We start from the raw sequence: 18,031 nt of genomic DNA, 5'->3' as shown, positions 1-18,031 counted from the left end.
GGTGAGTGGATGGATGGATGTATGTATGGGTGGGTTGGTGAGTGGATGGATGGATGGGTTGGTGAGTGGATGGATGGATGGGTTGGTGAGTGGATGATGGATTGATGGATGGATGGTTTGGTCAGTGGATGGATGGATGGATGACAGATTTTGAAAATGAAATTGTCTTGAATCCTTTGGTCTGTTTCGATTGTCAAAATATTTTAATAAAGGCGACAAAATCGTTTCCATAGCCACAAAAAAAACTTTGCTAAAAGCAGTGTCGAATGTACGATACCGACTACATCATGAGCATGTGTTTATGAATCGCTATCAAACATTTCTGACATGCTCCATTTATTTCCCTTCTAAAAGTTGTGTTACTGTCCATTTGTACAATTTAAAGCCAATGTATTTAGACGAGGGAAAAATACAACTACTTCCTCACCGTGTAAATAGCGTATTTATTCTTTATTTGAACTGTTCCTTCAAAGGGAGAACCATATGTTTCAGGACACTTTTTGCAATCAATCACAGTACGAGTAATGATTGCAAGCAGTAAACAGTGAGACGAATGCAGCAGAGGTGTCTAATTACTCGGACCCTCCGACGCTAATCGGGGGTGATGAACCAGGTGAGCTTCAACGTCCAGACACGTCGATATCGAGACAAACTGACCCAATCTGGAAGTCTTGCTTATAACCACGACTGTGATATTAAATCCGTGGAACAAAGCCTGTATCCCTTCGCCTGATAACGGTGATGACAATCACAGCCGATAGCTTTTCGTTCAGTCATCGCTCACGTGGGAAAATCGAAGCTGATGTGACATGCGCAGAAGGTGTGTCGTCTGCTACAGGAGCCGCTTGCGCGTGGAAAGCGAGATCAACAACGCTTATCGAAGCCGGAGGCTGTCAGTTGGAGCTTACCTGGAGCCACCTGGAGCCATCTGGAGCCATGAACAACGGTCTGAATTTGGCCTCTTGGATGTTCAAGGACTAAGGCTTCAGTTTTGAGACGGGCAATTTCGGCCACTCGGGAGCATGGCAGGTAGGATCTAACTCTCAGTACTATATGACGGGTAGTTGTCTGCATCGTTCTTGTGTTCTTGTATGTGGGAGGGGTGTTTCTGTCAATATTTGATTAAATGTAGCATGTGTCCTCTCTAAGTTGTGACAAGCTTGTTATCATGCTTTACTATTTCAGCGGTCGATTTAAGGGTTTTGACGAAAATTGATAAAGCCGAAAAAAGTCATTAGGTTGACATTGACGTGGGGTGGAGTTTAACACCATTTAATTTTTCGATCTACATCGGATTCAGTTCAAGGAAGGTTCGACGAAATGAATGATGGCTGTAACGTGAATCTCATGTAACATCAATGCTTGTCAATTGCAATGGATAGATTGTAAGCAGAGGTGGATCTAGGATTTTGAAAAATGAAGCAGGGTGACACATTATACCCTAGTCACGAAAGTAACTTTGCCGATGAAGAAGTAGACATGTTAGGTGTTTGAAAAAAGGGGATGAGCTCACACACACACACACACACACACACACACACACACACACACACACCCCACCACCACCGCTCCCACATCTCCCCACCCCCCAATCACCCCACCCCCACCCCCACCCCCACCCCTCCCCCGCCCAACCCTCCGAGTCCTGGTTAATGCTACGCTTCACTGAGTACAATGTGATTCGACATAAGAAATGCTATTTTACTGAGATGAATCATCAGCTACATGCATTATATAGAACTAATAAAGTGTGTATGTGAGGTTCTTATGCCACCAGTCGCCTAGATGACATTTGTCATCTGAACGCGTGGTATTCAATGCTGAAACCGAATACCTATGGCAGGAAATGTCACTCACTTACATGCGAGAGTTTGAGATTCCGAAGACGACAATTCTAATTTTGTTTTTAAATATATCTTCGCTCATGTATTCGCCCATTCAGTGAAACTTCGTAAGTTCGCCCCCCGTCTATCCGGAAACCCCATCTCCCGACTAATGTTGTGAACGTCTATATGTAATAACAGGATAACACTGTTACCTATCTTTCTGACGATTAATGTTGTAAAAGTCTGTGTGTAATAAACATAACACCACTGTTACCTAACTTTCTGACGATTAATGTTGTGGACGTCTATATGTAATACCGCTGTTACCCATGATTCGTTAATCCGGACACTTGTTTATTCGGAGGAATTACTCGGGCGGTGTGTCCAGACTAATGAGATTTTACTGTGCATCGTAATTGTGTTTATCAATATTGTATTATGAGTAATATTTACGATAAGTCTGAACTACATTTTGCTTACATAAATCTCAGTTTGATGGCTTCAATAAAGGTCTCATTTTCTTCGTATATCTTTGCCTTTCGAAGGTCAGCCTATAACCTTTGGTTAGAATGGCGAAATATGAAAGTACCCGTCTCGTAATTCAGTTGTTAATCCTCTGTGTTGATCGTGTCGTGTTTTTCCGTTCATGATAATCCCCAACACGGGCGCCATAGGTGATCAGGTCTCCGGGACATTTATCCCTAACCAGATGACCAAGTTGCGGTTAAGGGTTTATTAGATGAGAAGACGAAAGGATTTCATCCGTTGCTTAAGGAGTAAGTGGTAGTGTTGTAGCCGTTGCTAAATGAGGTGAGGTGAAATGGGGTTTAACGTCGGGGCCAAGGTTGTGATTGCACTTATATTGCGATGTACATGCACGGAAGTGTGTGTGACTGCTTGTACTAGTCCGGACTAATGCTGATTTTAGAGTGCTAGACCACGGGGATACCATGCATCAGTTTAACATGAATACCCCACTCAGACACAGTATACTGACTACGAGCTGACCAGTCCTTGTTTTAACGCCTTCGTGCCGAGCGCCAGGCAGAGTAACGACAAGTACCATCGTTTAATATCTTTTGGTATGATCAAACCCCGGACTTTCCGCTCTCCGGGCGGACACAATACCGCTTAACCAGGGAGGCGGTCCGTTACTAAATGAGCAGGTAGATATTGGTATAGCGGTTATTATATGGACAAGTTGGTAGTGGTATAGCCGTCATTGGATAGGCAAGAAGCTAGTGGTATAGCCAGTACTAGATTGACAAGTTGGTAGTGGTATAGCCGTCACTAGATGGGCAATAAGCTGTGTTTTCCATTACTAGACGGGCAAGTAGCTAGTGGTAAAACCAGAAGTAGATTGACAAGTAGCTAGTGGTATAACCAGTACTAGATTGGCAAGAAGCTAGTGATATATCCATTACTAGTTGGGCAAGACGCTAGTGGTATAGCCGTCACTAGACGGGCAAGTAGCTAGTGGTAAAACCAGTACTAGATTGGCAAGTAGCTAGTGGTATAACCAGTACTAGATTTGCAAGTTGGTAGTGGTATAGCCGTCACTAGATGGGCAAGTAAATAGTGGTATAGCCAGTACTAGATTGACAAGTTGGTAGTGGTACAGCCGTCACTAGATGGGCAAGTAGCTAGTGGTATAGCCAGTACTAGATTGACAAGTTGGTAGTGGTATAGCCGTCACTAGATAGGCAATAAGCTAGTGTTTTTTCCATTACTAGACGGGCAAGTAGCTAGTGGAAAAACCAGTACTAGATTGGCAAGTAGCTAGTGGTATAACCAGTACTAGATTGGCAAGAAGCTAGTGGTATAGCCGTCACTAGACGGGCAAGTAGCTAGTGGTAAAACCAGTACTAGATTGGCAAGTAGCTAGTGGTATAACCAGTACTAGATTTGCAAGTTGGAAGTGGTATAGCCGTCACTAGATGGGCAAGTAGCTAGTGGTATAGCCAGTACTAGATTGACAAGTTGGTAGTGGTATAGCCGTCACTAGATGGGCAATAAGCTAGTGGTTTTTCCATTACTAGACGGGCAAGTAGCTAGTGGTAAAACCAGTACTAGATTGGCAAGTAGCTAGTGGTATAACCAGTACTAGATTGGCAAGAAGCTAGTGGTATATCCATTACTAGTTGGGCAAGACGCTAGTGGTATAGCCGTCACTAGATGGGCAAGTAGCTAGTGGTACGGCGGTTATTATATGGACAAGTTGGTAGTGGTATAGCCGTCACTAGATGGGCAAGAAGCTAGTGGTTTAACTAGTACTAGATTGGCAAGTATCTAGTGGTATAACCAGTACTAGAATGACAAGTAGCTAGTGGTATAACCAGTACTCGATTGGAAAGTAGCTAGTGGTATATCCATTACTAGTTGGGCAAGAGGCTAGTGGTAAAGCCGTCATTAGATGGGCAAGAAGCTAGTGGTATAGCCGTAACTAGACGGGCAAGCAGCTAGTGGTATAATCAGTTCTAGAATGACAAGTAGCTAGTGGTATAACCAGTACTAGATTGGCAAGTAGCTAGTGGTATATCCATTGCTAGATTGGCAAGTAGCTAGTGGTACAGTGGTTATTATATGGACAAGTTGGTAGTGGTATAGCCGTCACTAGATGGGCAAGAAGCTGGTGGTATAACCAGTACTAGATTGGCACTACTAGATTGCACTAGCCATTACTAGACGGGCACGTAGCCAATGGTATAGCCGTCACTAGATGGGCAAGTAGCTAGTGGTATAGTGGTTACTAAATGGCCGAGCAGCTAGATGTAAAGCCGTTGCTAGATGAGCAAGTGGTTGGTGGTACAGTCGTATCTAGATGAAAAAGTGGGTCGTGGTAAAGTAGTTAGTACTCTAGTAATGGTAAAGCCGTCCCTAGATGGTTATTTGGGTAGTGGTGTGGCCGTTAGAGTGAGTGAGTTGGGCTTAGGCTAGGTTTGTCAGCACCATACCCGTGCTCGTGGGTTTCACGAAGTGATAAACGTCGGAGACCTGCATCACTTCGGGCTTTCCTCCCACATTAAGCTGACACGCCGTGATATAACTGGAATACTGTTAAAAGCCACGTAAAACCAAACTCACTCACTCACTGACTCTGCTGGATGATTCAGTGGATATTATTAAACTGTTGCCACGCAGCTGTTGCTCCAAGGGGTTGCTGGATGGGTCTGAGCCTAACTATGATGGACTGCGTTGATGGACATAATCCTTTCCGAGGTCGGAACACCTCTGCCAACCATGCTAGATTTGTTTGGATCCAACTGGTGAAGAAGGCTTCCTTCTGGTGGTGTAAAAATTCCCCCACAGTAGAAATGACCTGCCGCTCTCCGGGCGGAAGCCCTGCCACTTGACCACGGAGGCGGTACGTCACTAAACGAGCAGGTAACAGGTTTTGATATTCTCACGCCATTTATTGTCTGACATTTTAGGATGTAGTCCTTTGGAATCCCAGAAAACCGAAGCCATTACCTTGACAGCTGCTTTGTCGTCTTCCTCCGAGATGTCAGGTACTTCTACTTCTTTGACCGCTTATTAGTCTCTGGCGGATTATGTTGAATCCCAGACTCATCCAAGGTTACAAATCGTCCCACAAAATCAGCTGGGTCTGCTGAGGTCTGTCATTCTCAGTTCTTTTGTCAGAATGTTCTCGTGTTTTTTCAGGTGAACAATTGACTTGACTTTGCACGTGTTTGTGACGGGTGCCACCGGTGGGGCAGGATACGCTCACCTTTTCGCGAACAAATGATATCATTACTGTTTGATAGTGATTCATAAACAGATGCTCATGATCTAATCTGAATCGTACAATCGACTCTGCTTAATGCAGAGATTTCTATTGGATATGGAAAGGGTTTTGTCGCTTTATTAACTCTCTCATGAGACATGTCTACTGTAGTGGCTATGTGCCGTGGTGAGTCGTCGATCGTCCATTATCACATCATGTATTTTATCAACATTTTCCTTCGTGGTGCAGAGGAAAGTATTTCTGATCTTGGCTCATCTACGAGACTCTTTCTTCCCCTGTCCGCATGGATTCCCATCTCAGGGGAAAATACGTGAAAACAGCGCGGTAGCGAATATTGTCCATTTTCAACAGAAAGGAATTCTCGTCTAAAACCTCGTCAGATATACACAACGGACACACAATGTGGCTTCCCCTGTTGCACTCGCCGATGTAGTTACTCTGCATTAAAATATTCTTTACAAATCCAGCCGCTTAACTTGCCTTGATCCATTTCATTTCAAAACCATGCCAGTCACCGACACTGAAGACCTCACTGTAAGATACAGGCATGTATCTGGTACCATCCATGCTTTGTGGTTCAGAACCAAACTCCTCACTGTGACGACATCTGTCTTGCAGCAAGACTGCCAACACGTGACAACAGAAAATGATCATCACCATAATGCACAGGACATAAACATAAAATAAACAGACCACACTGTAACGGCGACACCACAGGACAGATTGAACTTCCCGGGCTTTACAGTTCCTATATATACCCCTTCCTCTAGCGCCCTCTACCGTGAATAACCTCCCTTTATACCTGGCTTTACCTTCAAGAGAAATCAATTTCATTCTAATTCACTCTGTTCAACCAAAAGAAATTTCATTTATAATTACCGTCACTTTGATTTCTTTAGACATATGCTGCCTGGTTGTGTATTTGGTTCAAATGGCGCCTGGCCGTTTCATATTTGGGTGCCTGGGATTTTGTTTGAAGACTGGATAATTTTTTTTTAATTTTTAATTTCTTCTTTTTAAATACCTGAAGCATAATTATCGCATTCAAGGAGTTTCGATGGCGAACTATTTTAGCAATTATAAAATCCCAGGTTGGTGATGTATTATATTTAGTGTTAAGTAATATGGTCATCCTTTGGTTCGAATCCTTTACCGCGATGTTTTGATCCATACTGTTGTAACAACTATTTGAGTTGTCGTCATTAGCTGTATTAGATCAATATCTTCAAATAAATATATTTTGATCACAAGCTATTTACTTCACAGACATTCTGTCGTCGCTCCAGATCAAAGTCGATAAGGAGGAGCGTTCCTCTGTGTGGAGATAGAATCAAGTTTTTTGAGCATTTAATTGGGAGTTGAAAAACCCATTCCAGGATTTGCATTGTCACCAGAAAAATAAAAAAGCGACAAAGTCCTTTCATAATCATAATAAATCTCTGCTGAAAACAGAGTCCATTGTACGATTCCGACTGTAAGACGAGTGTGTGTTAATGGCATTGTCCTGTTTAAGGTGAGGTGAAATGGGGTTTAACGTCGCGTCCAAGATTATTGCACTTACATAGCGAAGTGCATGCACGTGTGTGTGTGGCTGCTTGTACTAGTCCGGACTGATGCCGATTTATAGTGCTAGCCCATTGAGATACCATGCCGCAGTTTAACATGAATACCCCTCTCAGACACAGTATCAGACTCCGAGCCGACCAGTCCTTGTTTTAGCCCCTTAATGCTGAGCGCCAGACAGGGTGACAACAAGTACCATCTTTCAACGCGGCCGGGCATCGAACCCCGGACCTTTCGCTCTCCGGCCGGACGCTCTACCATTAGGCCACGGAGGCGGTCTTGTCCTGTTTAAAGTCAAAAGTTAGACGTTGATACTGTTACACGTGCATTACTCATTGTGTATCACGACATGATCTTGTTCTGAGGTATTCTGTAGTCTTAGGGTTGAAAGGGTAATGTTGTTGTTGTTACTGCAGCATCATTTATTATCCAGAGCATTATATCTCCATTTTTTGCAATCAATAGTCACAGAGCTTTTGAGGGCGAAGTGACGTCACCGGCTCCATCTCACTTATCACGAACTCAGAACACAATTTCTCTCGCTCATGACCTTGAAAATTACAACCAATCAAAATGCCTCTTCTAAGCGCGAGTTCGGCATATATCTACCTACCAAATCGCTTCCTCATCCCAGCGAGCCCTGGATGTGTATTTAACTAATCACAATATTCTTCTTAATGTGTTTACCTGCGTACTGAGACAGCATTGGGAGGGGTCTGGAAGAGGGTGGGGAGAGGATGGGGAAGGGGTAGTGTTTATGCTGCAGAACGTTCCGGTTATATTCATAATATTCTACGCAAAAGGAAGTTAAAGAACACCCGATTCTTTATTATTATTTTAGTTTATCTGTCATGCAAGAGTAATATGCAAGAATCGGGAGTTCTTTAACTTCTTTTGAGTAGTGTAGAATGTAGATATGATGTTGGTGCAGTGTTGAGTGAGTGAGGGAGTTGGGTTTATCGCCGCGTGTCCGCTTGATGTGGGAAGGAAGCCAAAGTGATGGAGATCTCAGTCGTTAACCTTTTTAGTGTTTGTTGGTTTGTTTATTGTTTAACGCCGCACTCAGCAATATTCCAGCTATATGACGTCTGTAAATAATCGGGTCTGGAACCAACAATCCAGTGATTGATATCATGAGCATCGATCCACGCAACTGGACATCGGGGTACGATGACACGACTACCCGATATATTCGCCTCTTCGCGACAAGAATAGGTTGTTGCGGACCATTTCTAAACCTGAAACGGGTGCTACCTGTTTTAATACTCATTTGCGCTGGCAACGTGTCTAATGTTCACAATCACAAACACGACTTTACGAACCAGGGGCCTACGGCAGCCCGACCACTATGCACTTTTGTTCAGTCCTGAATTTCCTGAAGAGATTTCAGACTTCTCTCCCGTAAAGTATGTCCGAAGGCAAACCTCAGACATGGTCTGAGATATACCATGAGGGAATGTCTAACGCAGACAGTGTGGGTTATAGGTGCCCATCATTTCATATTATCTGATCAGGCTATTCACGCTATCCTTAAAATCTGTCTGGGAGTCCTGACCTCAGTGGTCCCCTTTGGTGTTAGCTCACATGATCAAACATGTCAGTACTCTATTCCACATATATATCAGGTGACGTGGAACTTGGGGATCATGGAATTATCTGGCTGGGTATATTTGTTTAACACGGAGGGGGAGCAGAATGAGTTTAATTAGAGTGAGTAGGGTATTAGGCTATCTCAGCCTAGCACACCCAGCCCAAACAATGTCAACACTCCCATCCCAGCTTACCTCGACCCTAGTACCCCGATCCAAGCCCCCCACCCCAGCACCCCGACACAGCCTCCCAATACAAGAACCCTCATGCCAGCACCCCATACCAGCAAGCACCCCATACCAGCACCCCCATTCCAGCACCCCATACCAGCACCCGAATCCAGCACCCCCGTACCAGCACCCCTATACCAGCACCCCCATACCAGCACCCCCATTCCAGCAGCCCATATCAGCACCCCATACCAGCACCTCCATACCAGCACCCCCATACCAGCACCCCCATACCAGCACCCCATTCCAGCACCCCCACCCCCATTCCAGCACCCCATATCAGCACCCCCAATTCCCTCACACCCACACCAACACCCCCATACCAGCACCCCACACCAGCACCCCCAATCCCAACACCCCCACACCAGCACCCCCATACCAGCACCCCATACTAGTCCCCTCATCCCAGCACCCTATTCCAGGTACCCTATCCCAGCTCACCCAATATATTCACCCTCATCCCAGCTAACCCCATAGTAGTACCCTCATCCCAGCTCACCCCATAGTAGTACCCTCATCCCATCTTACCCCATAGTGGTACCCTCATCCCAGCACCTCATCACAGCGTCCCCATCCAAGCACCCCCATCCCACGCCTGAAGATGCGTTGTTTGTTAAACCTACACGCGATAGGACCTGAACGATTATTAACGATATTAACAACATTCAGAATCTCCGTGGGTGTTCTATTGAAGTCATAGTCTGTGGCTGGTAGAGACAGTTTATACAGCTCCATCTTCAAAACACTTTTATTCCAACAGATGGGCCTGGCACGCCACAAGCCGCATCCCGCTCCTCACAATTGACGCATAGTTCAGGTTTCTCTGTAAAATGAATAATTCTTTGAAACATATGGCAGGCGAGCAGGTTTCACGTACATCTGGAGGATGTAATTACATATTCGCATTGATATCAATGCCTTTGTCATTCAAATATTGGGTTGCATACGCCAAGTAAAAGCGTGTTGTATTTATGAATCGAATTAAAAAACAATAATATTGTTACCGTGTTATTACAGGAATCTAGACATCCATAATTAAGCGATTTGAACGTTTGGCCCGGCAGATCAACGTGAAGGAGACTTTTTAGTTTTAGGTGTTCGCAAGGCGAATGGCGGTGCACTTTGAAGTTTCTTGTTGTTTTGTGTGTGTTTTACAGATGAACATACATCGTGCCCTGTCCTTGTTTTTTATATGGTTATGGCCTCCGTGGTCCTGTGGTAGAGCGTCCGCCCGGAGAGCGGAAGGTCCGGGGTTCGATCCCCGGCCGCGTCATACCAAAAGACGTTAACAGATGGTACTTGTTGTTACCCTGTCTGGCGCTCGGCATTAAGGGGCTAAAACAAGGACTGGTCGGCTCGGAGTCAGTATACTGTGTCTGAGTGGGGTATTCATGTTAAACTGCGGCATGGTATCTCAGTGAGCTAGCACTATAAATCGGCATCAGTCCGGACTAGTACAAGCAGCCACACAAACACATACTCGTACATGCACGTCGCTATATAAGTGCAATAATCTTGGACGCGACGTTAAACCCAATTTCACCTCACCTTATATGGTTATGTATCGTGTCTCTGTATCTGTCAGGGGACGACTATTTAACATTTTTGGGCAGGAGATTGGAAAATGGATTTAAGCTTACTAAAAGTTTCATGCACTGACAGAAATAGTTCGTGAAGTTCACTTACTTATTTAGTGTCCACTCAGGCACAGACTTGGTAGGAGATTTTACGAACCGGTTAGACAGTATTTGCCAATTTGACTAGTTGTATAGTCAAAGGATATATTGTAGACTAGTTCAGTTCAGTCAAGATCACAATCCATCTTTCAAACAATCTTCTCATAATTTACTAACTGCAATAGTATATTTACTGAGCTTGTAGTACGTTTACTACACATTATTAAAGGCTTGTTTCATGGTAATTTTGCGACCCCTGTTGTCAGCTGTTGAATAAAATTAGCAAAAGACAAGTAAATTACATCAACAAAACAGTTGAGAGATGACATGTGATGATTTTCAGTGGCATATGACAGGTAAGGAAAATAAACAAATATTGTTTTACACTAGCAAACGTAAGAAACCACCCTTCTTCACTGAGTACATGTTCTAAATTTTGCCAGCCATGACAAAATAATATTAACGTTGCAATGCAAATATATACCCAACACTCTGACTCATTATCATCTATTTGTTGTCTCAAAATGTCGGGGGGCACGGGTGGCCCAGTCGTCTAAGGCGCCGCAATTCGCTGTGCAGAGTTGCGTCCCACTCACACTCACTCAAAATGTCGAGCGTGACACGGACCAAGGCGGAAGTGAGGGTTGTCACGTGGTCTTGACGCCGAAACTGAATTATAACACATCTGTGACGTCATTCCCTCCATTCTTTAATAATAATGGAGCCGCGGCCCCGAGTTACGGGGATACTCCCCCTAAAACACATCCCTACTTTGGCTTCTGTTACTTATTTATTTAGTAGAATGCACAAGACTTTTTGTCACAATGTGGTAGACAGGACATGTTCCCGTGTGTTTCTTCTGGTGAACAATTGACTTGCCTTTCAATGTGTTTGTGACGGAAGCCACTGGTTGGGCAGGATACGCCCACCAGTTGGGGAACACGTGTTATCATCAGTATTTGATAGTGATTCATAAATACAGTATAATATTTATGAGTGAGTGAGTTGAGTTTAACGCCGCTTTTAACAGTATTCCAGTTATATCGCGGCGTGTCAGCTTAATGTGGGAGGAAAGCCCGAAGTGATGCAGGTCTCCGACGTTTACCACTTCGTTGAAACCCACGAGCACGGGTACCGTGCTGACAAACCTAAAAACATAATCGGGGCGGACCGGGATTCGAACCCACAATCATAGGTTTCTGGCGTGACCAAGGTACGCCACTCTGCACAGCGAATCGCGGCGCCTTAGACGACTGGGCCACTCGTGTCCCCCCATAATATTTATGCATTTTTGGAATCGCATAATGAACTCGGCTTTTACGGAAATGATTTTGTCGTTTTTATGTTGTTAATAATGTTTCGGTAAGCTTAAAAAAAACGCATTTTGTTTCTATGAAAGGAGAAACCGAACAATCTGAATAGATTTTGTGTGGATAACATCCTAGGCAATAATGTTCTTCAGTGCAATCTTGATCAATTTCTTTTCTGCAAAAAGACCCGCAACCGCAACAATGATTCCCTATGCATGTTTATGACTGTGTTTTATTGCTCAAATGAATTGTCGCTCTGAAATACGATTTTGGTAGAATATTTCCAACCATGTTCCCACCATTATGAAACATGGATTCCAGGCTAGAATAACCGTTTCATGAGGAAGGTGACTAAAACTGATTGGGTGGTCATGCTCGGCGATTTGGGTGATTGCATGTCCTATTCTACCCAGACGGCACCGGACGTTGCTCATAATATCAGTCACGTGTTTGTCTGGCCTAGACTCGAATATAACACACTGTGGCGTAAAAGAAAAAAATAAATAAACTGTAAACCGAACCGCGTGTTTATCTACACATCGTCAAGTATCGCAGATCACGGGGACAGGAGTGGCCCAGTCGTCTGAGGTGTCGTATTTGACTGTGCAGAGTTACGTCCCTTGGTCAACCGGAAACCAATGATCGTTAGGAGGGATCTCCGATTCGCCCTGATGACGTTGCTAGGGTAAAGTCACCAAATAGTCGACGGGTTTTCGTGGTCATACAAAGACTGGTGTAAACGGGTTTGAGCTGTCCTAGTCATTTGATCGATTCCCGGTTTGCCCAGATTTTGTTTCTAGGTTTGTCCGTACCATACCTGTGCCAGTGGACTGTTTCAGAGTGGTAAACGTCTAAGACCTGCATCACGTCTGGCCTTCCTCTCACATCGAGCTGACACGCCATGATATGACTGGAATACTTCGGCGTCAAGCCAAATCCACTTACTCACTCACTCACTCACTCTGGGCGGTCGGGTAGCCTAGTGGTTAAAGCGTTCGCTCGGCACGCCGAAGACCCGGGTTCGATTCCCGACATGGGTACAATGTGTGAAGCCCATTTCTGGTGTCCTTCGCCGTGATATTGCCGGAATATTGCTAAAAGCGGCGTAAAACCATACTCACTCGCTCACTTACTCGCCACATCCATGATGAACTCACGGGGTTTCTTGAGGACCAACACACCAACATGATACTGCTCTTTCAAACCATTGTTGCGCTGGACAGTGTAAACGATATCACGGCGTTCTCACGAGTCACACCATACCGCCCATCCATCACTGGTCCGGGATCTCAAATGTCAACAACATTAGCCTATATCAGTGGGGTGGCATTGTTGGTGATATATGTTCATGACCTTTCTGTTCCGTGAAAACATGCTCTTTATTTCCACTGGGAAGATAATCACCCAGTTATTTAACCCACTGATTGGCCATACACCGCAATGACAGCGTCAACCACGTTAGCGACTTCTGGAGTGGAATAATTTACTGTCACTGAATTTGTCTACATTCAGCGGGCGAACTCGTTGAGATGACTCAAACGTTTACAAAATAAACAATATCATCAAGAAATTTTAATCTAAATTTAAATTTTATGTACCAATTTGGCAGTACAGCGTAAAAAGGTGTTTCCATACGATTTCATTATTAAGTGCCATATTCGCGGGTAATAATGCATAATAAAGTAGTTTTCCATCAAGTGTTTAGTTTGATAGGGGCTGCGGGGTAGCCTTGTGGGTAAAGCGTTCGCTCGGCACTCTGAAGGCCTGAAAGGGTGGACTTTCTCACTATCTACTTAAATATAATTTAACAGTACAGACATATGTGCTTTTAAAACAATCCACGTATTTCTGCGTAAAAAAAGAATTTGATTGATTTATGGCCCTATTTAGCTATTGGATCCCCCGCCCCCAGGCCAAGTTATCAAAACAAGTAGCAAAAAACACCGCTCAAAAAAAAAAGCAATAGTGTTTTCCTAAAAACAACGCTTATATCAATGTTTATTCTGTTTGCGGAGTAGATGTCATCAAAGTGGAAGTCCTCACCCAAGCAATGGTAATACTACCGGATGTCCATTATGTAATTTCTAGTTTTTGGATGACATCTTGTTCTCAGTAACCGTAATGTGAAAATAGATAGTTGATTGGTTTTATATTCAAGTTGGTATTTCCGCTATTCAAAGTGTTCAGTAAGGCCGTCTTATCAACAGTCATTTCTGAGACATAAATGCAAAGTATAATTACCGTATTCGACGTAATAAGCACCCCGCTCTAATAAACGCCCACGGCAATATTTGCTAATATATTGGCTAGTGAATAATCCCAATTAGCACCCCTTCCGATTGATTAATGTACACAAGACTTATTTATTCGCGTATAATAAGCACTCGTTATATGCACACTTAATTATGGACAATTAAATTCGGGAAAAATATATCTGTCGTACATAAACATTTCAGGCTGTCAGCATAAACCACGAAATTCATCTTTCAACTCAACTTTTTTTCACCAAAATAATATTCTAATTTTGAGAGCGCCCTTGGCGCTTATTACGTCGAATATGGTTATTAAGTCTACGCTAATTTGTTTGCATTTATAATTAACTCTAACGTTAATTTCAAGATTTACGGTACATACTATTCAAAAGAAGTAATTAAAGAACACCCGATTCCTTAATATGACTGTGGTTAGTCATTAGAGGAAGCGATAGAGCGAGAAAGCGAGAAAGCGATAGAGCGAGAAAGCGATAGAGCCAGAAAGCGAGAAAGTGATAAAGCGAGAGAGCGAGAAAGTGATAGAGCGAGAAAGCGATATAGCGAGAAAGCGATAAAGCGAGAAAGCGATAGAGCGAGAAAGCGATAAAGCGAGAAAGCGAGAAAGCGATATTTCCCATAATGTACATTAAAAGGGTTTTTGCTGATATTTAGTGATCCATTTCTGTAATTCTCACCGCTATTTTGCCTCTTATGATTAGATTTTTTAAACATCTTGTAGTAGATAAATATGTTACAAAATACACACGTAATTTATACTCGTTTAGCTTGTATATTTTCTGGTAGTGTAATAAATAAGCAAGATTCACAGAATACAGATAATCACTGTTCATATTTTCATTTTGTTCCTTGGACAACAGAAATGAAATGCGTTTTAAAAAAAAATTAAAAACAGCTCGGTTCTTATAATGACTTTCGATCAAACTGTCTTCGGGAATTACATTTAATGCTAAAGTGCTTGTAAAAAAAAAGTTTAACTTTCCCGCCAGGAGAGACTAGATATCCAATTATAGTATAGGCTCAGGCAGGAATATACATATTTATGTAGCAATTCTCTATCCATTTATACTGTATGGTTAAAAATTGTGCGTTCTGATGTGAGTTATGTAGTTATCTACTACCTTTTTACACAGACAATGAGTCGGACACACACACAAACACACACACACACACAAACACACACACACACACACATACATAATTTTGACAAAACTATACTTAAGATATACATAACATATTATAATGAAAGCTGATTTAATATACATGTATGTAGTATAATAGTAATACATTTCATATTGTTATCAACCTTAACTATGTGGCCACACTAATTATGTCTCTCCATATGTGTAGTTTACACAAGTACAAATATCAACTGTGGTAACGCCACAGCGATGGGGGCAGTGGGGTAGCCTAGTGGTTAAAGCGTTCGATCGTCAACCCGAAGACCCAGTTCGATTCCCCACATGGGTACAATGTGTTAAGCCCATTTCTGGTGGTCCCCGTGATATTACTGGATTATTGTTAAAAGCGACGTGAAACCATTCTCACTCACTCACTCACAGCGGTGTTTATCAAATTACTATATGCAAGTACATATATTTGTAGATTTGCACAAGACAAGAAACACAATTCAAGTAAAATATACATCAAATGTCAAAAAGAACATTTACGGACAACCTTATGACACACTGTAACATCATATACTACCGAAAACAAGTTATAGAACACCCACAATTATATTTTTGTATTTTTTCAAAACAATCAGCCATGACTAATTAACCATAGTCTTCTTAACTTATATATATATTGTATATATTTAGATTTTAACCTGATTTATTTAGAGCGTATTGCCATGATCTGCCACGCGCTTTCGGCGTGATGGTCACATACAACTGAATAGGGCCAACAATAAATCAATTATATTTTACGCAAAAATCGGTGGATTGTTTTAAAATCACCTACGTCTCTACAGTTAAATTATGTTTTAAGTAAATAGTGAGAAAAGTTCAACATTACCTCCCAATTGCAGCAGATATCACATGCGGCCCCTATAGTGGTCAAGAGGGGATATTGCTTAACCGCGAGAAAGCGAGAAAGCGATAGAGCGAGAAAGTGATGTCCCCTCTCGGCCACCATACGAATCCCGGTTCACCCCGATTATGTTTCTAGGTTTGTCAGCACCGTACCCGTGCTCGTGGATTTCACCGAAGTGGTAAACGTCTGAGACCTGCATCACTTCGGGCTTTCCTCCCGTATTAAGCTGACACGCCGTGATATAACTGGAATACTGTTTAAAGCGGCGTTAAACCCAACTCACTCACTCACTCCAATATCTTTGACAGGCCGAGTTGTAACTTAAATACAATGTACTTTTCAAAGCGGCGAGAAAACTTCATCACTCACATATTCTCTGGCCATAAAATGAAAAACACGTGGTGATAAATCAGCACCAATGATACGCGTCATCTGTGACGCATAGGGTTTGAAGCTCATGTTCAAATATATTTATATGTAATAGCATACACAAAGGAAGTATTAGTGATTGAGAACATTTGGTATATTCTTACACAAATCCCACAACTTGTTTAAAGGTAATGTTTGAATAAGATTTGTGATGTACCGGGAGCAGATTAAAGAAAGGAGGAGTTTTTTTAAGACAATGTTGTTGTTGTCCACTACTGCTCATTGTCTCAACATATTGATAATCCCTCATAGCAGGGGAGTGGACCAGTCCATTCATTAATTAGGTGTGACCAGAATGGCCCAATTAATTAGTGAGCTAATTTTAACTGCTTTTTGGGAGGTCTGCATTTTGGAGGTCTACGTTATGGGAGGGAACCGTTTGATTGGGGGAATCGGTAAACCCGCTGATGCGTCACAGGATCAGGGAAATACCCAAATAACTAGTTGCATAGGATATTGTATGTCAGGGGTTGATCATTCAATACAAAAAGGGGGCTGTCGGGTAGCCTAGTAGTTAAAGCGTTCTCTCGTCATGCAGGGTTCGATTCCCGACATGGGTACAATGTTCGAAGCCAATTTTTTGTGTCCCCTGCCGTGATATTGCTGGAATATTACTAAAAGCGGCGTATAAATATACTCACTCACTCACTCAAAACAAATAGACATGATCCTTTTATGGAAAACAATTTCTTTGGTTTCAGTGCTTCTTGCCCCTTCATCATTCCCTGATTTAGCGTTCGCTCGTCACGCCGAAGACCCGGGTTCGATTCCCGACATGGGTACAATGAGTGAAGCCACTTTCTTGTGTCCCCGTCGTGATATTGCTGGAATATTGCTAAAAACGACGTAAGACCATACTCACTCACTCACTCATTACTTGATTTGACATCACCTGATGAAGGGCATAGAAGTTGCCCTGACATGTTACAAAAAATAAATAAAATGGTGTCCAGAAAAAGTTCCATGCCGTCATGTTCTTCCAACTTGGAAATGTCGATCAAAGACGTCATCCAATACAAAGTTAGCATGATGCGTTTGTAGATACATACAACTAGAGTTTAAGTTCAGCTCGATGCACGCAATGTGTAGAATTGTCTAGAATTGCATCAAGCCAATCGCCAGCGCCGTTGGAGATGTACTAAATAATGGACGTACACCCGTCTTGCTGGCTGTAGAAGTAGAAGTGTTATAGCAGTATTGTCGTAGGGGTAGTGTTGCAGTAGTAGTGTTGTGGTAGAAGTGTTGAAGTAGTAGTAGGATAAGTAAAAGTCGTCACTGTAGTGGTAACAGCAGTACAACTATTGTCGTAGTAGTAATCGTGTTGAAATAGACGTCGTGAAGTTGGTGCTGTAAAA

At 42.8% G+C, this 18,031-nt stretch overlaps 1 protein-coding gene across 2 annotated transcripts in view; it reads left to right on the top strand.

Annotated features, from left to right (window-relative positions):
* Positions 1–552: 552 nt before the first annotated feature.
* Positions 553–18,031, top strand: part of LOC124137807 (serine/threonine-protein kinase dst1-like) — an 87,374-nt gene continuing 69,895 nt past the window's right edge. Inside the window, exon 1 of one of the 2 annotated variants that reach the window (XM_048385362.1) lies at positions 553–1,029. In XM_048385362.1, coding sequence (XP_048241319.1) covers positions 1,023–1,029 — 7 coding nt within the window. In that variant the 5' untranslated portion in view covers positions 553–1,022. The remainder of the gene's footprint in view (positions 1,030–18,031) is intronic. The other variant, XM_046504256.2, reaches the window with a different exon arrangement.

Source organism: Haliotis rufescens, unplaced genomic scaffold (assembly GCF_023055435.1).
Source record: "Haliotis rufescens isolate VD_foot unplaced genomic scaffold, xgHalRufe1.0.p SCAF_57, whole genome shotgun sequence".
NCBI classification, from domain to species: domain Eukaryota; kingdom Metazoa; phylum Mollusca; class Gastropoda; order Lepetellida; family Haliotidae; genus Haliotis; species Haliotis rufescens.
Note: the sequence above shows the minus strand (reverse complement) of the source record. Positions and strands in the feature narration are given on the sequence as shown.